Source organism: Anoplopoma fimbria, chromosome 2, assembly GCF_027596085.1.
Source record: "Anoplopoma fimbria isolate UVic2021 breed Golden Eagle Sablefish chromosome 2, Afim_UVic_2022, whole genome shotgun sequence".
Taxonomy (NCBI): Eukaryota; Metazoa; Chordata; class Actinopteri; order Perciformes; family Anoplopomatidae; genus Anoplopoma; species Anoplopoma fimbria.
Window position 1 is genome coordinate 10,072,811 of NC_072450.1, and position 19,908 is coordinate 10,092,718.

The following is a 19,908-nucleotide window of genomic DNA, read 5'->3' on the forward strand; positions in this document are numbered from 1 at the left end:
GCAACCCATGATTTTAGCGAAATCAAAGAGTCTACAGTAACCTGTTCAGCTGAGGAGTCCTGATGCGTATAGAGTGTTAAAACACCTGTCATAACCTTAAGACCTGTGTCAATGTTGTGGGCTCAGGTGCTTTTGTTCTCTATGGCAACCTCCAGACTTCCTGTTGAGTTGGGGCACCTAACTGTGTGTTGGTTTTATTTTACGAGCCTTTGTCTGCAAGCAGCCCTGCCTTTTTGTAATTACCTCCTTAGCAACATTGGTTGAGAATTAACTCAGTAGCATGCCAAAACATGGTTACTGATAAACACTTAAGGGGATTGTGTGTCATTTGCAGGGGAGCCATGGTTACCAACAATGGATGTGCTGGGAGTTTCTGAAGTAATTCCGTCAGAGGTATTTATGAATTTTGTTTATCACCAGTCAGCTTGTGTCAGAGCAGATCTTTATTTACAGGTCTACTGGGTCTTAGGAGTCTAAAACTGGACTGTAGATCATTAGTTTAGTTGATGTACAGCTTTGTATGAAGCTAAAGTGTGAGTCAGATAACTGAATACCATTTACATTTACTCAGAAAATTACAGACCATACTGTAAATCATGTTAGGGGCCCATTTGCTATTTTGTCATTAGGTAGAACTGTTCTGCCAAGTAAATACTGTTTTCCTGGTTGCTTCTCGTAAGCTTTTTAAAAGAGGAAGCACAGCAGAGTGTAAACCAGAGAAACCTTTTAATGTGGAAATTCAACAGAATCCAAACAGTCTCTGCTGGTAACGTCTGTGTTCATTTCTTCAAAGAATAAAGATGATGATTTATTTGAAGAGGAACAATGTTAGACATTTTGTCAAATAAATGTGTGTTTATTGTTACCTGTATCTTTATTTACCACAGCATACCTAAGTAAAGGAGATGTCTTGTACTTCACTGTAAAATGAGTTCTCAGCGATTGGGTCCAATGGAGATTTCAAGTTCCCTCATCATATTTGTGTTAGTTGAATACTCGGCTACGATTGGCTGCCAAACTAGTTGAGATGTCACAAGATCCTGCTCGTATGCAAAGGTCTACTCAGATATGATTTCGAAAAACTCAGCAGATGAATGTGAAGCAACCTTCTGTCAAGCTGCACAAACATCATTTTCCACAGAGAAGGCCAAACATTAAATCAATGTCAAAATAAGTGAAACCGTTTTCTGAGTGGACGCTGGCTTTAATAAAATGCAATATCCTATTGATTCATCCATAATATCAAGGTTGCAATCAGTAATAGCTGGAGCTGCAAAGAATTAAAAAACATGTTTCACACTGTCTTCAATAGTTTCAATTTAGCTTATCTTTAAAAAAAAAAAAAATGTCAAAAAAGGTTATAGGATAAAAACAGGAAAAACACATACAACTGCTTTAAAGTGTCTTGCACTAAACTCTAAGTGCCATCCCTCACTTAATCAGGATCTAGTCAGTCAGAATCAAATCAAGTATTCATTAGGCCACGGGCACTGGTGAAGCTTGACATAAGCTTGTCCCCACGATGCTGTCAGGGGCAAGCAAGTTTCTCCTACAGTTTAAATGCAGTTCTCAGTCTAGTTTTATTCATCCAAGGAAAATTAACTGAGCACTTTTCAGCAATGCCCTATTTCAAAATATATACAACATCATACACCTCCACCAGGGAGCTGCTCAGGATGATCTCAATCTTCTACCATTGGCCACTTAGCTGAGGGTTAAGTGCTCTTTTTAAGGACAGTGTGTGTCAGAAACATTGTAAAGCAAAAAGGCATCATTTTAGCACAAATTAAGGACAAGAATTTGAGCTGACAAAGCATTTGGCCTAAAGGAATTGTTAACAGATTTATAAAAAGGAACACAAATCTGCTCTGTGTTACTATAACACCTGTCATTGTTATTACAGTCTCAGAAACAGCAGCAGAGTGAGACTCCATGCTCAGCTCTGCTCTAGTGTAGGTTAGGCCTTGTAACTGGAGATGGTTGGTCCTGGTCCTGGTCCTGGTCCTGGACCTGGTCCTTGTGCTTGTCCTTGTCCTGGTCCTGGTCCTTCGTTGTCACACGATCATTCACCACATTCCTTAGTCGCCTCTGCAAGACTGACTGGCCATCCAAACGGATCCTCTTCGCTGAAGGACCATCTTCCTCCTCCTCCCCTTCTCCCTTGTCCTCCTCTCCTCTCTCCAATGACACCCCAAGGCACCGCTTGTTGGGAGACTGGCCCGTCCTGATCATGTTATTGATCTGACGCAGACACTGTGGAAACCAGAGAGGATATTTGAAGCAATATTTAACTGACTTAATCACTCAATCATGATGAACTCAATTAATGAGTTATTTTAAAAAGCTTTACTTTATGTAAATGTATGTATGTAAAGCAATAAATACTATCTACACTGTGCCGAAATTGAATTTTGGTAAAATTGGTAATTTGATCATTAAAAAAAGCTTTCCAATATCATGTCCACAGACCTCTGAGGAGCTTGAGTTGAAAAAGTAGGAGAGTCCAGATGTACTTGGGGAAGTGGTGTCTGTGTCGTGTTGTGAAATGTAGAGGTTGTGGCTGCTGGACAGTCGCTGTCTGCGAGGAGACGCTTTACACTGTCTGGGGTACGGAGACAACGGAGGAGTGTCCCCCTATACGATAGAAACACAGCATGTGTTAGAAAATCCCCATTTCAGAGATGAAGTGATACATATATATAATACAACGTTTAACGTATCCATCAATCTTTTGGGTTTTTTGTGACCCTCTTACTCAGTTTAAAAAAATGTATAGACTCGAAATGGTTCACTTACTCCACATGTTGAGGCAAACTGCTGGGCAAAGTGCTGCATCTTTGACGTGTAGATTTTGTTGTAAAAGTCAATTAGATTTCCTCTCTCCTCCTGAGAAGGCCCTGGATAATGTGTTGATGGGGAGTCTGGTGTCGGGTTAATGGCGCTGGGGCCTCCCTTATCTGTAATCAACAATGTTATAAAAGGTCACTTCTCGTTGTGGTATTATAGTACATTGTCTCCTCTTACATTACTGATTTACTACAGGTACAGTATTGGGAGTTATGTTAGTGACTTTATTAGTTCGATTTTTTTATACAATATAAAGTAATTGTACAATGTATATGTGTAATGTTTTTGAGATGTATTTCTTAATCTGTGTAAATCTACTTGTATTACAGTCCACTACAATGTATCATACATCCCATATCAACCTTACACACTCATTTATCTCTGGGTATCGAGTGGACGATCTAACTCCATTCTATTTGTTCTGCATGCAGATGAGTGTATTTTATTAATTACATTAAAAAACATTTTCTAACATATATTCTTATTAAAAAGTTTCTTACTGTTGCTTCCAGTGGGAAATACTTCGATGTCTCTTTCGGACATCAGAACATTTTTGCAGACCTGTGAACAGAAAATGTCTGTATTCATAACTTTTGAACTTATATCATAATAATGAATCCTTTATTAGTCCCACAGCGGGGAAATTTACAATTCTCTACATTTAACCCATCCCGGAGGAGCAGTGGGCTGCTAAGAAGCGCCCGGGGACCTTTCTTTATATAAACATAAAACACAAAATATGTTCCGTAACATGTTAGGTCAAACATCTTATATTTGAATCATCTGAAAATCAGCTTCCTGAGATAACACTTACAGGGATTTTTCAGGTCCATGTATTAACCACACTGTTTTGTTCATGTTTCATATATGTCAAGCAGGAATAATCTAAAAAATCAAAAACTTACACTTTTGTTGACAAGTGGCTGAGACTTGTAGCACTCCATAATGCGCTTGAAGGATATTTCCACCTTACTAATCTGTAAAAGCAATGACATAACTTAATAACTGATTATGTACTTTTAACAAGCTCCTTTCTTGGAAAAAAATAAACATGCAGGTTTTATTAACTGGCTCAGAAAAACAAACTACAATAGACAGAACAATTTCATTTAAAGTTAATTTAGTGCTTTTCAGTTCTTTACCTACAGTTATAATATCCATCCATCCATTTTCCGTAACCTGCTTATCCAGTTAAGGGTCGCAGGGGTGCTGGAGCCGATCTCAGCTGTCAATGGGCGAAGGCAGGGTACACCCTGGACAGGTCGCCAGTCTGTCGCAGGGCTGACATATAGAGACAAACAACCATTCACACTCACATCCACACCTACGGGCAATTTTAGAGTCTTCAATGCACCTAAGCTGCATGTCTTTGGACTGTGGGAGGAAGCCGGAGAACCCGGAGAGAACCCACGCTGACACAGGGAGAACATGCAAACTCCACACAGAAGGTTGTCCAGCCCAGGAAATGAACCCGGGCCCCTCTTGCTGTGAGGCGACAGTGCTAACCACTACACCACCGTGCAGCCCACAGTTATAATATCCCCTAGACAAATACCTCTTTGCATATATATATATATATATATATATATATATATATATATACCAGGCCAGCATGTTTACCAAATCAACAAATGACTGTAAAAAGTGCTGAGACAACTCTCTGATCCATCAAAGCCCACCTTAGCCATGATGTAGATGGCACACAAAAACTGATGGTCCAGGTGACGGTCTACCATGAGTACAGTACAGTGGACCAGAGAGTGCTCAAAACAGGTCCAGATCTTCAGCCGCAGCTCATCAGAAATGCCCAGTGGGGAACACATCTCCCTCAGACGCCTGGCCATCAAGCTGTAAACCTAAGCCAAAGAAGAAAGCATGACCACACTCAACATCATCATCTCCAATCATTCCAAAAAACCTCCCCTGAGAAATGATTACATTCCCACATAACATTGTGACAGTGTTATTGTAGATTAATATAATATAGTATATGGGCTATAATAGATTGGAAAAGTATAGTTTGGCCATTTGATCATGTCGACATGAGCTAAACAGAGCAGAGGAAATTATGTAGTATGTCACTTCATCATTTTAAATGTAAAAAAATACTAAATACAAGGATTAGCTGGCCTTTTTTCTCTTGCTAGAAATTTGTGATTGGAATTGTGGCCCCCAATTATAATCGCACACTTGGATTATGTTATGGTGTGGTAGATAAACTGACCTCGCGAGCAAACAGATGGAGGGAGTTGCTTCTCCGAGGCCTGTTTACATGCTGTTGGTTAGTGCTGGCTGCCGGTTCAGCTCCAAAACTGAGATCCACTGGCAAAACTTACAAAAGATAATAATAACAATATAGCAAGATTGCAATTGAGAAGTGTATTAAATTGAGGAATGCATTAAATGCAACTGAAATACAATAATGTGATCAAAGGGGAGCTTTAATACACTGCATTTACTATACCTCGTGGTTGGTTTCTGTCAGAGTGAGTTCTATTGGGATCTTCAAGTTGTGTAGGAAGCATCACCTGCGATAACACAAAGCCCTCATTAAAGCCATGTATGTGTAAAAAAACACTGTAGTGCTTATGATGTTTTGATAAAGGTCCATCATTTCGAGCAGAAAAAAGAAACATTTTAATCATGTCTTTTATTTAATCCTACTCAGAAATTGTTACTAGCATCATCTTGGTAGAACCACTAGTATTAAATCCTGGATAACTCCTGGAGCCAGGTAAAGTGTTTTGGTGTGTTATTACCAACCTGTTGGCAGGTAGGCAGATGGCCCTCGTTGGCTCTGATTTCTTCCCACAACGGTGAGTCGCTGGTCCAGGCCAAGCTCTCCAGAACTTTCTCTTCCACTTGAGCGAGGTGTCTGACCACAGGGCGAGGCAATCCCACTTCAGCCCGCAACACCACCTCAATCACCTGACAGAATAGGAAAACCAAACGGATGTATCCACACTGTTAGAGGTGGAGGAGATGTTTCTTTGTTTCAAACCAGATGAGATGTATCTAGGAAGCGATTTACTGTCTTTCTCCATTCCCTATGAAAACCACTGTTAAGATTCCTATGAGGAAAGGATGTAAACAGATTTTCTGCTGTGGAGCCTGTCTTATAAAATAATTCTTAGAGTCGTCTGTATTAATGTAACAAATACTGATTTGACATCTATATGCAATGCAAACTAATGCTTGAAGTATAGCAACTAATGCTACTAATTGCTAATGCAACCCATGACAACAGCTTTTTGCATAATCCTGTCGGGGAACATTGGAAACACACCTTCAGGAAGTTGTATGGTGCCACTTTCAAGATCTGAAGGAGCAGAGGGAAGTCATATGGAAGGCAGTTTGAGGATATGGTAATCTCCAGACAACAGGCCACCAGACAGCACTGCAAAAGCTCCGTCTCCAATATGGCCTGCAAGATGACCACGACAAACACTTCACACATCACAAACACAAGTGCTTAACTTGAAAAAGAAAATGTAAAAAAATACATGGACATAAACTTTGCAAAATAAATTCTTTGACAGTTCACACTGTGGCCCTAGTGTGCAGAAAAGGATTTGTGTCACTTGTGGCCACAAGGGGGCAGTAGACTCACTGAGATGTCGCTGACTCCCAGCCTATTCCTTTCTTGACTGATGAGGATCTCCAGGATCCTGTAATACCAGACCATGGCTTCACAGCAGCACTTTGCTGCCAAATCTGTTAACAATACCACATTTATTATATGTGACATGGATCAACAACAAGAGCTTACTTCCAAAGTATGATACCTCTCATTTAAACACAGCCAGCTCTCTCATCATGTAGGGATTTAAAATACTATGTGTGAGCAGACAGTGGTTTGCTGAAAGAGACATTGCTTCTGATGAAACCAAATAATATTCAAATTATGGTCTGTTTGTTTTATGAACTGTTGCCGTTGCCAGTCAGAAAATTCCAGGCTATAGACCAGTGACACTGCAACGGCCCTAATCATCTGTCCTTCAGAAATATTGAACGTAAGGTAACAGTGTTCCTTTAAATTCAAATTAAAGCCTTCATCTTGAATTTATCCCCAACATTCAAATTATCACATTCCCTAGTTGAATTATTTTAGGATCCTTAAAGATGTTAGTGTACCGTTGGTGTTCTCATTGTCTGCATTGCCCCTGTGGTGTTGCAGAAAGGTGTGCAGCAAACATCTCAGTCTTGTTTTGATCGCCTCGGTTGGATCTCTGGAGCAGGCCCTAAATCAGTTAGTATAGTAACATAGTGGTTAACTGAACGTGGAATTGTTTGTTGGAAAATATCTGTAAAGTAAATCAAAGGCCACCCAAGGTGTTTTCCTCACTGCAGAATAGTATACAGAAACCTCCTCAACTTAACATAATGTTTACACATAGTGAAACAGTCCTTTGTCTCAATGCAAACCTGTGGGTTTTTTTTACCAATACACCACATGTCAAATACAGTAAGTATTCCCTTGTTATATTCATGGTAATTTTTAAAACTTAACATGCATGCAAGAGATATGTGGAGAGATATTGCAGCACTATTACACAGATTCTCTCTGTCAAACTGATGAATTATTTAAGGTCTGGTGTGGTTAATTGTAGCTCAGATCAGATCAAATCATTTATAGAGTTTGTTTGTTTAATATTTTCTTTATACTAACATAAATGACACAGATATATAGACATTGTAATCCTAGTACTAGCTAGACCACTGTATATGTAATGATGTGAAACTGTAGTGCAAACCTGAACATAGCAATCAGATGGTCCCTGGGGCCAAACCTTGGCTGTCCGTGGTTACCCTGAGGCCCAGTTGCCATGGTGACCTTCACACTCACACAGGATGAGAGTCAGAACAGGAATGGGCACCTTAACAAAGAAAATAAGATTTAGAAACACAGAGAGATAATCAGGGAACATAAACATAAGCTTGCAGTGCCGTACAATCAATGATAAACATGACCAAAAGTCTGTCGAGGCACATATGAACAAACATCTTGGGGTTTTTAAATTTCTGTTTGTGTATGAATAAACTAATATTGCAATGAGTACATTTTAGTGGTGCTGGTAGGTGGGGTACTGTTCATCTCGTATAGTAAAACATAGACTACTGCTCCATTTTTGCAACAGGCAAGTTTGATGTAAGATGACGAGTTTATTGTGAAATTATATATATTTTAGATGCCAGACTTGTGTCTGTAAGAGAGCTTAGAAACAAGATTATTTTAGGCTTAACTGACCATTGTGTTCTTTGTCAGCTTCCATTAAAGGAGATTTTGTCCCAGGCTGTATGATGTAAAAAAGTATCAAAGTGATTAGAGGCCATGTGCCATCTCCAACACCACCCTTCAACTTTTACTTTGAATATTCCTTCCTTCTCTGGTAGAGCCTCGTTTTACCTCACCCATATCAGTTAAGTTGTGTGTGTTTGTTCCCCTCCTCTGTCCAGCCGAGACTCTGTCCTATTATCATTCCCACAAATGCTGTTTATAAGTCTGGGTCACTCCCAAATGAGTCAGACAGACCTAAGTTTACTGTGTCTGCAGACAACATGTCGCAATACACAAGGGCATAATTAACGAGTGGGGGCACATGTCAAACGTCTTCAAGTAATCTAGCCATAAAAAATAGTATTGTTGAATTGCTTTTATTTTTTAAGTCAACATTTAATTTCAAGCGAGCACAGTCAATCCACCACTTTACCATATTACGTTCATTAAAGGTTTTAAAAAATGTCATTGTATAGTATAACATTAAAATGTTCTAAAAAAAAGTCATACTAGCATACTAGCATGTTATTAAAATACCATAGTATAGTATGTCATAAAAAATAATATTATTATATGTTTTTAGAAATGTCATAGTATAGTATTTCATTGAAATGCCATGAAAATGATCGTAGTATAGTATGCCAAAAAGACGTCATATTATAGTATGCCACCAAAAATTAACATAGTATAGTATGCCATGCAAATGAAAAAAAAATATATATATAGTTTAGTGGTCATAAAAATGTATTAAAAATGAAATAGCTAATTATGTCATAAAAAGTCATGGGATACTATGCCATAAAAAACTTCTAAAAATGTCATAGAACAGTATGCCGTAAAAATCTCAAAAGAAAAAATATATAGTATAGTTTATCATTATAAGTGATATTATGGAATGCTACTAAAAAATGTCAGAAAATGTCATAGTATTGTGTACTAAAAAGTCATAAAAAGGTCATTGCACAGTATACCATGAACATTTTGTGAAAATGTCCAACCATAGTATGTTATTAAACATGTTTAATTATAGGATGTCATAAAAAAGTAATAGTATATTATTAAAATTAAAAAAATGTCAAAGTATAGTATGTCATGAAAATACCATGACAAATGCCATAGTATGCACAAATACTTGCTAATTAACATTAAATTGTCATAAAACAAAATGTCATAAAAAGTCAAACAAGTCATAATTTAGTATATCATAGAAAGTCATAAAAACGTCATAATATAATATATCATTAAAAAGGCATAGTATACTATGTCATAAAAAAGTTTTTTAAAAGGTTGCAGTATAGTATGCCATAAAAATAAATAAAAGTTTGTCATTAAAAAAATCAGTCAATTAATCACATATAAAATGTATTATTAGGTGGTAAAATGTTTTTAAAAATGTCGTTGTACAGTATTTCATAACAATGTCAGAATAGGAGTCATAAAAAAGTGATCGTCTAGTATGGCATGAAAAAGTCATTGAGAAAGTAGTAGGTATTGTAGTTGTTTTAGTAATTGTATTTGATGTGGTGGTAACAGTCGTAGTAACAGATGTACAGTATGTGAATGTGATGCAAATTCTTATGCCTTCCTTTTTTCCACCAGCTGATTGCAGAGTTCTCAACCAATATTCTTCACATCTAACTCTTCTTCTACTTAATGAAAGTATTCTGATGCCTCACAAGTATCATTTCAATAAAATATTTTTTGAATATGTGCTCTTTGTCTATACCATATACTATACCAGGATAGTTTTAAGTTAAGATAGTTTTAATGGCATACTACACTATGATATTTTTATGACAATCTCTTGGTGACGTTTTAATGGCCTACTATACTATGATACTTTTTACTGTATTTTTAAGACATACTATACTATGGCATTTTTTATGGTTGCTACATTATATTTGTTACATTTTGTGGGATAATATACTATGATATTTTCATGACTATGTCACTTTTTAAGACATAAAATGTCATGATTTTACTACACTAAGACTTTTTTTTATGTCATAACTATACTTGCATATGCATTTTTTTGTGACATTTTTATTCCATACTATACCATGACCTTTTATGGCATTTTATGGCACACTATACTATAATAATTTTTTTTATGGCATGCCATTCTGACTTTTTATAACACATTTCTTACTATGACATTTTTACCACATTGTTATGCCATGCTAAATACTATGACATTGTATGACATACTTTACAATTACTTTTTAAGATAAGATAAGATAAGATAAGATAAGATAAGATAAGATAATCCTTTATTAGTCCCGCAGCGGGGAAATTTGCAGGCTTACAACAGCGCAGAGTAAAGTGCACACAAGAGACATAGTAGAAGACAAGATAAAAAATAAAAAAAATGAAAAATAAAAATAAAACAAGTATTATAAATAAGCAATAAAAAAAACAGTAGAAAAAACAATAACTGAAATATTATATTTACAGACAGAGAAAAAAACAAAACTATTTTAACTATTTTTAACTAGTATTGCACAGTGTAATGTGTAATGTATTGCACAGGTTTTTATTGTCATGTTATTATTGTCATGTGGTCTGCTGGGAGCAGAGTTGGTTGTGCATGTTTATGGCATGCTATATTATGATAATTGTACATTTAAAATGCATTGGTGCTCCTGACAAAGCTGAAGTAAGTTCTCCTTTGCTTTGGCGCAAGCATTATGTGATCCCACGCTTGTTGATGTTGTTCAGTGCAACGAGAACTTTGGTCCGTGTTGCAAATTCAACACGCACAAAAAGTTCCTACCGGTACCTGCGACCCAGCCTGTGTCTTGCCCTCTCATTGGCTGTCGCTCCCTGGCAGGTCCAGATGTTCAGTGTGCCAAGAAGGTGTCTGGAATAAGTCTGCAGTATATATACAAGGAAAGCCTCTCGCTCGCGCATTTGAACAGTTGACACGTGCTGTTCATATTTCTAGCGAGACAGTAACAGTGTAATGGCTCGTGGTGTCCTCACAGTAATATCCTTATTAGGCCCACAGAGAGAGAGAAAAAAGCCCTACATCTTCCCACTCCATTCTATTTTAGTATTTTATTCATTTAGGGGCAAATAAAGTTATATACAGTACCAGTCAAACGTTTGGACACACCTTCTCATTCAATGTTTTTTCTTTATTTTTATTTTTTTTCTACATTGTAGATTAATATTGATTAATATTAGAGAACATCCAGATTAATATTGTAAGACATCCAAAGTGAAACATTGGTTCCATAGTTGTGTAGTGAACATTTGATTAGGTTACACATATTGAGAGAGAGCATGCTTGGTTTATCCTTATTAGGCCCACAGAGAGAGAAAAAAAAGCCCTACATCTTCCCACTCCATTCTATTTTAGTATTTTATTCATTTAGGGGCAAATAAAGTTATATACAGTACCAGTCAAAAGTTTGGACACACCTTCTCATTCAATGGTTTTTCTTTATTTTTATTTTTAAAAAATGTTTTTTTTTTTTTTCTACATTGTAGATTAATATTGAAGACATCCAAACTATGAAGGAACACATATGGAATTATGTGGTAAACAAACAAATGCTCAACAAACCAGAATATGTTTTATATTTTAGATGGTGTGTCCAAACTTTTGACTGGGGTGTATTTTTTACCATTGTTCCAAGGCCAGGTTGGTCTCTGTGAGTGTAAATTTACAGAGACAACATTAATAATCAGTAGAAGACACAGAGCTAAGAAACACTGGCACTTATGTAAAAGATATGTATTCACCAAAGTATCACCTATCTGTAACTGATTCATAAGATAAGAGATAAGATAAGATAAGATAATCCTTTATTAGTCCCGCAGCGGGGAAATTTGCAGGCTTACAGCAGGCTTACATCTCCAGGTAAACAGCTGCTTTCCTCCTAAAGGACCAGTGTCCGGTCTGCCTGCAGTGTATGTTATTCTGTGTGGAGGGAGCAGAGGCCTAAAACTTGTTTTCCTCCGAATGAGCATTCAATCTTCACAGAACTCCAGATTAATGGATTATATATTTTTTTCACTTAATTTCCTTTATTTGCAGACGCAACACCTCACTTCAAATACTGAAATTACGAGAGTAGACAATATAATACCAAGTCATCTCGGTCACGTGTAGTGACTGCTTTACACAGCGACACGTTTAAGACCAGACGTATATCTCTAGCAGAGTTTCTGTCATTATGACTAATGCATCATGACAGAAACTCTGCCGGCCTAGCTATCTGATTAAAAATGCCCTGATTTGTAAATAAATATTTGGCTATCCTTCTTTGACAACAGATGGGCAAATGTGTTCCATGAGTCCCAGAAACCCCCCCCAAAAAAACGTAATCAGTCAACAGAAAATTAGAAAAGGGATAAACTGGACTGAAATAAACACATAAAATAGCTAGTTTTAAACTCGGACAAGACTCACACAAACTATTTGTACTTACTTCATTATCTTACTTATTCTGTCTTTTGTTCTAAAAAAAAGACTTGTTTCATCTTACTTGTAATGCTATTTATTCATCTAGATTGTTTTGGCGTTGGATTGTTAGAGATGTTGCCTTCTCTCCAATATAATAAGACTTTATGGCACTCGGCTTGTGTAGCACAAAGTGCCTAAAATATACATTTGAAAACTCAACAGAAATGTCTCTTTCAAGAAATCATAACCTGGTTACTCAAGATAATCCACACACACACACACACACATTGTTTTGAGCATTTCCTTGTCGGAACTCTTTTATTTCAACCACAGTTACGATATGTAGTGTAATAAGTAGAACAACTTGCATCATTAGGAAGGAAATTAGCTTTCCTTATCATATCGACACTAAATGGCTGTTTGGTGTTTTTCTTTCTCTGGAAACTCAGTAATACATTAGAAATCAATCTACACTCAGAGAGGCATGATCTGTTGCCATATTTTATGGGTTACACCCATTTCCTGTTTTCTTCACTGATAGAAGCTACATCGAAATAGGCCATACTTTCACTTTAGACACGTGTTAGGCATTTAAATGATACTCTAGAACTGAATTAATGTTTTATTATTATCATTACAACTTTATTGTTAGTGCATTAAGTCCTGGCTGCAGTCGAAACATTTTAAATAGTCATTAATGGGCTAACTGTAGATGGTCAGTCTGTGCTGCAGCATTTACTAATAACTCTTACAGGAGTGGATGATGACAGTGTAACATTTTGCTTGTCAGCTGATTTTTCATGCAACATGACAGCTAAGTTGAACTTTTGACTAAAGTCATAAAGAGGGTCAAAGTCACTTACCAGTGTCTCTCCCTTTTGTGAGTTTTTGTTTCGGTTTAGCCAGTTTGAGGGTCTTCTGATCTAAAGATCCTCTGTATGTCTCTCATGTCCGAATGCTGGCAGAGCAGTGGTGCAGCATGGCTCAGAGCAGTCAACCTGCTGCTGGTAGGCAGATTGAGGAAGTTCAGATCATAGGCCTCTCTTAGACAAGCCCCGACATGTCATCTGGGTCTGGTTGCTATGAGAAGCAATGGACTGTTGTGGAAGGGATCTACACAGGGCACTGAGCGCCACCAAGAGGTGGAGTGGAAAACCTGTCAAACCTTTCCTGTAACAAATATTTTTAAGCATGTGGTGTTGGTTAAGAGGATTTTTGAAAACGTTTGACGCACCGGTCTTTCAACAGCAGTATGTTATGAATGATAAAACCTAACAATATAATGTGCAAAGACTGTTGGGAACAGGGGATCAGCAAAACTCCAACCGTTTTTTTTAAACTTTAATGCAGTACTTGTATACTGAATGTTGCATTACAATAGTTACATTTAGCACCAATATAACTCTAATGGGGCTCCTTTTTGCGATATTTGTAACTAACACTTTGATTAAAAGAGGATCAATTTCAACTTCAAGAAGTAGGACAGAAAAAATCTACATTAGTGTTTAGTTACATCAACATAAGCAAGTACAGTTTGTTTTCTATCAGTGGAGAGTTGTACGCTTAGAAATACTGCTTTAATCCAGGCTCACAAGAAAATGTGTTTCTGTGCCTTTTCCTGAACACAGCCACTGAATCCATTCCGAGTGCCAGTGTGGAAAACAAATCGGAGCAAAAGAGTAATAACACAAGTGCCATGAAGTTCCCGGCACTGATGATTTTTTTGAACGAGGCCCCAGACAAAGCAACAGGCAAAGGCACACTCAATTGATAGTCAGAAGAATATGTTTAATAAAAATAATTAAACCTCAAATTTCCTCTATAGAACTTCATAGAAAGTAATCCAATAAATTACAAATGACTTTTAAGACGCATTTTCCTGCACTACATAAAGAATTATTTTGACTACACAGACCACAACTTCAAATATTACAACTGTCCAATGAAAAAAAAAAAACAGACAACAACTGACCAGGATATTAGGATATTATCAAGCTTGAAATCAAAATACAAAACCAATGATGCTAGTTTTGTCATCTCAGTGATTACACGGAAAAAAAAAACCTCCCTGTACAGCAGTAGTGTGTTTTGTCATTCCTCTTGCATATTGGTCATTGTTTACTTGTGTTTAACGCAGATTCAACACCGTCTCTCTAGCACTGGCAGAGCTTTGGGAGTCTTTGTACAGTACAACCTAGTAACAAAAATTAAAAGACAAGCAAAATGAAAGCAAAAAGTCCAATCTTACGTCTACAATTTTCTTCCCCCCCCCCCATTTGTGTCCTAAATAAATAGGCTCAGCACGGTCTTCAACCCCTAAAACCCATCGCTGCACAGCAACAAAAAGTAGCAAAAGTCATCAGATCAATCACCTACAGCAGAAGTAGCAATGGCTGGGTGTTTGCATAAGGGCACTACGAGTTAAAAGTCAGCAGAGGTGCAGATATACAAAATGACAGTGGCATGTTTAAGTTCAATGCTCAGACATAGAAAAATACTTGTACCGTTAGTAATAATATATATAAAAAAATGTGATGCATTTGCAAGCAAAACCCATGACGAGGTCTATATGTATATATAACAGGCATAAAAGGAAATCACTTTAAAGCAAAATTAGAAATCAATGCGGGTCTTCAGTCTTTGTGTTCAGACTGCGAGGCTGCTCATGGTTTCAGCCACTACAGAACAATGCTACAACAATACTTAAGGACTAAATAGACTGAGTTCATTCAGCGGGATCTCTGTTGTACCCAGTCCAAACAAAATAAATCTATTCTTTTTTTAAACTTGTATCTAACAGTCCACTGTGTAACAGCAGTCCTAAAGCAAGCACTGTTGTGCTAGAGAAAATTACAAAAGGTACTTCAGTTTGAGCGAACTCCAGTGTTTGTGTGTATCCTGGTTACAGCTGGACATGAACATGTGCAGGGACGATGAACAAAATGCACAAGCGTGGACACTGCGGACAAATCTGAGCTGTCAGACACACAGTAGTTGAATGAGAGCGTGAGGTACAGGATAAGGGCACTTCTACATCTAGCTGAAGCTCCATTCATCAGCAGAATGGAGTCAGGACAAAGTGAAACACACACAACCGAGCTGCAGACTCCCAGCAACACAAGCTGCTATTATTTAGCCCTTCCTGAAGCGAACCTGTCTGGCACTGTGTAAAACGTAATACTCAATGAACGACGATGACAATTACTACAATCTTAGCTTCTAAGGTTTTGAACTATTTTTGTGCTTGTGCTGCGTACGTTGTGAGAACTTTGGTAGACAGGTGGTCATGCGACACAGAATCCAAAGAACTGTAATTTCACCTAAATGTCTAATGAGATGTTTGAAGGTCTAAAACGCTTGTGTTAGTAGTTGTTTTTGACTACTGGTCACAGGTTTGCAAGGCGCCCTCCTAAATAAACAACATTCAGACTGGAATGTTATGGAGGCAGGAGATACCCGGTGAGAGGAGTCCAACCAGAGAAAAACCACAGTGGAAGCTCTCAGTAAAAAGAAAAAAAAGGCCTCTGACACACACATTCCAGCAGAGACAAGGACATTATGTACATGGACAGCCAAAAAAAAAAAAAAAAAAAAAAAAGACACCCATGCACGTGTACATCTGCACAATGAAGCCAATCCATCTAGCATAGCTGAGGTAAGATGCAGTTTAATATGCCGGGGTTGTAGTAATAATATCCACGTCATCAACAATCCTGAATTACTTCCACATAGAGACCACGAAACTAAGTCACGACCTCAAAGGGTCAAAGGGCAGTTTTTTGGCACACAGTAAAAGGTTGTTTTCTTTGCCCACAGCTCGAGGCGTTTATTAGACTCCGACGCTGTAGTCCAAACCAACAGATGTGCAAGTGAACGTGTACGCCAAGTGAGAGTAGCTAAAGTGCGCCTTGGACATGTTGTGACATGTTTGTAAGGTGATGGTGAAAATGAGGAGATTCTCAAATTAGATATCAATGTGAGAAATGAAACTTTTAGAAAAGAAATAACAGCAGAGAAATTAACTATGATCCATTTTGACAGAGTTAAGTGTGTGTGTTTGATTGAATAAGTAATGCTTTCACATTTTCCCACAATTCAAAGCGATAATAAAGCAGGAGCTTCGGGTAATTCAGTTTTCAAAAACGACGTGAACTGATGCAGAAACGAACCCAACGTGATATGAAGGTAAGTGAGGCTGCGTGACTTGTGCACTGGCGTGGAACGTGGCAGACAGTGAATCTACAGCTTCAGTGACATTCATTAGCTGCCCAAGTTATTGCTGACATATCCAACGTATGATCTGCAAAGCATAAGTGTCAACGAACCTGTAAAAGTACCGACTATTTACAAGAGAAACCAAAGAGTCCGTCAAGAGTCATTCCCCCGGCCCCCGACAATCAAAATATATTAATAGTACAGCTCAACGAGCATGTTGATGTAGTTTCACTTTTTTAATAAAATTAAATCCTGACATAATTACAATAATGCCGTTTTTTTGTTGCAATTGTACATAATTGTGGTTCACAGAGTTCAGAAATCTACTAAAGTCTGACATGCAAAATGTCTCAAAACAAGAGTGTACCTTGTGAACAAAACACTGAAATTTTATTTCAGTTCTTTTTAAGTCAGTTTTTCCTGTTTTTGTAAGGTTTTTGTAGTCTTTATTACACAACATTTTAGTTAGTTCTTGTATTTACATGTAAAGAAATCGTAACATAAGTGCTGGAAAATCCATATATATGTGAATATATGTATACATTTCTAGGCGATACATAAATAAATTTATAATTATATATTCATGGGTTCAGTCCTAATCACTAGAGTCTGAATCATCTGATGAAGAAGAGCTCCCAGTATCTGATGAAGATGACTCAGCTTTCCCCGAACCCTCAGGACCACTGTTCTCCTTTTGTTCTGCTGAGTCCTCCTCGTCGTCTTCTTCGTCTTCTAATGCCTCGTCATCCTCTTCTCCGTCCCTCTCTGCCACTAGCCGCGCTATCTCCTGTGCCGAATCCTGGGAGACTGCAGGCGGAGGAGGACGAGCGGGAGGAAGGGTGGGGTCACTGTTTGAGCTCTGCGGCTGTGTGGTAGACGCAGGAAGGTTAAGGCCTGGAGTGAGAAGCATCCCTGGGTAAAGCATACTGGAGAGTAACAAGGGGTTAAGAGACAGTGGGTGACCGGAGGCTGCAGAGGCAGCTGAAGCACTTTGTGGGGCGGTGGCAGAGGAAGAGGAGCTGGAAGTGGAGGAAGGAGTCGTGTTCGACCCCTCTGTCCTTTCTCCTTTGGTGTCTGAGGTGTGAGGGGCTTTAGAGGCAGACGGCTCTGCTGTTACACCGCTGGCGGTTCCCTTTGTCTTCTCCTCAGAGCTTCCTGCGCCCTCCTGAGGGGGCTTCCCAAGCAAGCTACTCATGCTAATCAGGTTTGGCAATCCAGCCATCCCAGACAGCATCATGGGAAACATGGCCGCCAGGTTACTTGCAGCCAGGTTGCTGGCGTCGGACGGCAGCCCCATCAAGCCCGCGGTGAGCTGCAGGGACTGTAAGCTCTGGAGGTTTTGCTGGAAGGCCTGCAGGCTGGTCAGGTCCATCCCAGAGAGGAGGCCGTTGGCCAGCAGGGGGTTCAGACCCAGGGTGGAGGCTGCTGGGTTGGGCGCTGCTGTGGCTGCCGCTGCTGCAGCTGCCTTGGCCAGAGGATTCTTGGGTCGTCGCCCACGCCGGCTCACCTCCTCAGGAACGATGGGTCCCGTCAGGATTCTGTCAAACATGCTCTCTGGGAGGTAACCCTGGAGAGGACATGGAAGATATATGCATGGTAAGTTTAATAGGTACACCTAGCTAACACTAATGAAGTCCAATAAAACAGCCCTGCAACAATTCAACAGCACCACAACCTACAGCCTTCAATAAAAATCACCTCCCTAAAACAGGTTATGGCCGTCGTGAAAGGATTTGTTGCTGGGCAGCTGTTTGAGTTTTGGCTGGGAGTAACTAATAAACGGGCAAATGGCTGTATATCAACACTGTTAAATGGCCTTTATTGATGTAACAGTTCTGGTCAAAGTTCTGATCTGATGAATGTGTTACTTTGTGACTCACCGACTGTTTGACCACGTCAGCCCATTCAGGTGGGACTCCGTACTCGGGGTTCTCCTGAAGGAACCGACACAGTTCCTTCAGAGGAGGAGCAAAGGCGCCACCAACCTACAAGCAAGATTACAGACAACATGAAACCAAAGTGGACAACAGGACGGATACATATTTTACATTTAGGAAATATACTGTTATCTAAGATGGGGAATGGCACTCTGACTGTCAACCTAAATAACAAATCAATAAATATCGCTTTCCTTTGCAGCCCAGTTTAAAAGGCGAAAGGAGTTTCTGATTTTCACGATAGTAAGACGTGTCCATTTTTTTTGTGTGTGACATTGCTGGCCATTAATTACATAGTTTGTGATTGTCGTATCACATTTTTGGTGTATTTGAGTATGTTCTCTACAATAACCACAGAAACACACCTTGCGGGCATTTCTCCTGTTGATGATCTGAACCCTCTCCTCTCCTGTCAGACTGTTCACATCAATCTTGTTGGGGTTCCTGCAGCGGTGCCTCTTCTGCTTGGGCCGCCCGTCCTGGAAGTGGAACTGCATTTGCATCTTATTCACACCCTGGACATAAAAATGGAAAAATAGTCATGTTGACAGAAAAATGTCAAACTGACAGCAATGTTCAGTACAGCATATTTATTCCATGAAATCTTAATTTCAACCATCTGTGAACATATTTGACATCTTTTTATATCCTACAACTGCGTGTCATCCGATCATGGGCATTTACCTTTAACATAACTATATCTTTAATTAACAAAAAAGTATTTTTTGGTTAACTTTCCTGTAACGCCACACAAACCTTGGATGCTATAGAAAACAAATAAATAATGGACTCACAGGGATAAAAGCTCCTGTGTCCGCCACAAAGCCAGGGTGCTCTAATAGCCACTGTTCAAGATCATTCCTCCTGGGAGCATCATCCCCAGCAAGCCGGGTGCCATCTTTGAGGTTGATGACAGGGACCCTGCTGTCGGTGTCCGAGGGGACCTGACTGGAGCTCTGGCTGAAGCCCGCCACAGGGGCCACAGCCATGCCCACCTGGCCAATACCGCCCCATCCTGGAGGCACCTGGAGACACATGAGCACAAAACAGTGTTTTATTTTTTTTTTTTACACTGCAGTACTTTGTATACAGCACACTGGGGCAAACAATTACTTTCTTATTATTCATGCATTGTAATGTGTACAAATCACCATCATTTCCTATTTAAAGCTCTGTGGTACCATGAACTGGTATTATGGCACACCAGCTCCTAAGATGAA

The 19,908-nt window shown here is 38.8% G+C and overlaps 2 protein-coding genes across 9 annotated transcripts in view; both read right to left on the reverse strand.

Annotated features, from left to right (window-relative positions):
• Positions 1-1,183: 1,183 nt before the first annotated feature.
• Positions 1,184-13,570, reverse strand: LOC129102460 (retinoblastoma-like protein 2). Its single transcript, XM_054612626.1, has 14 exons — positions 13,400-13,570; positions 7,602-7,724; positions 6,982-7,088; positions 6,458-6,561; positions 6,134-6,271; positions 5,611-5,775; positions 5,312-5,375; positions 5,072-5,178; positions 4,527-4,703; positions 3,753-3,824; positions 3,348-3,408; positions 2,797-2,957; positions 2,470-2,634; positions 1,184-2,253 (listed from the first exon to the last, which is right to left on the reverse strand). The coding sequence occupies exons 2-14, from the start codon at positions 7,673-7,675 to the stop codon at positions 1,948-1,950; spliced, it is 1,701 nt and encodes a 566-aa protein (XP_054468601.1). The 5' UTR covers positions 7,676-7,724; positions 13,400-13,570; the 3' UTR covers positions 1,184-1,947.
• Positions 13,571-13,952: 382 nt separating this feature from the next.
• Positions 13,953-19,908, reverse strand: part of chd9 (chromodomain helicase DNA binding protein 9) — a 71,806-nt gene continuing 65,850 nt past the window's right edge. For all 8 annotated transcript variants that reach the window (XM_054614344.1, XM_054614387.1, XM_054614367.1 and 5 more), the window contains 4 exons: positions 19,483-19,713; positions 19,054-19,203; positions 18,632-18,736; positions 13,953-18,318 (listed from right to left, as the gene is read on the reverse strand). In XM_054614344.1, the coding sequence (XP_054470319.1) occupies positions 17,347-18,318; positions 18,632-18,736; positions 19,054-19,203; positions 19,483-19,713 (1,458 nt within the window). In that variant the 3' untranslated portion in view covers positions 13,953-17,346. The remainder of the gene's footprint in view (positions 18,319-18,631; positions 18,737-19,053; positions 19,204-19,482; positions 19,714-19,908) is intronic.

What these genes read in the sequence shown, in the direction of transcription:
- LOC129102460 (XM_054612626.1), bottom strand. Translation starts at nt 7,675, where the DNA reads ATGGCAACTGGGCCTCAGGGTAACCACGGACAGCCAAGGTTTGGCCCC. An exon ending in AGACAATGAGAACACCAACG is followed by an intron (nt 6,562 to 6,981) that starts GTACACTAACAT and finishes TATTGTTAACAG; the next exon opens with ATTTGGCAGCAAAGTGCTGC. An exon ending in ATTTCCCACTGGAAGCAACA is followed by an intron (nt 2,958 to 3,347) that starts GTAAGAAACTTT and finishes TGTTGATTACAG; the next exon opens with ATAAGGGAGGCCCCAGCGCC.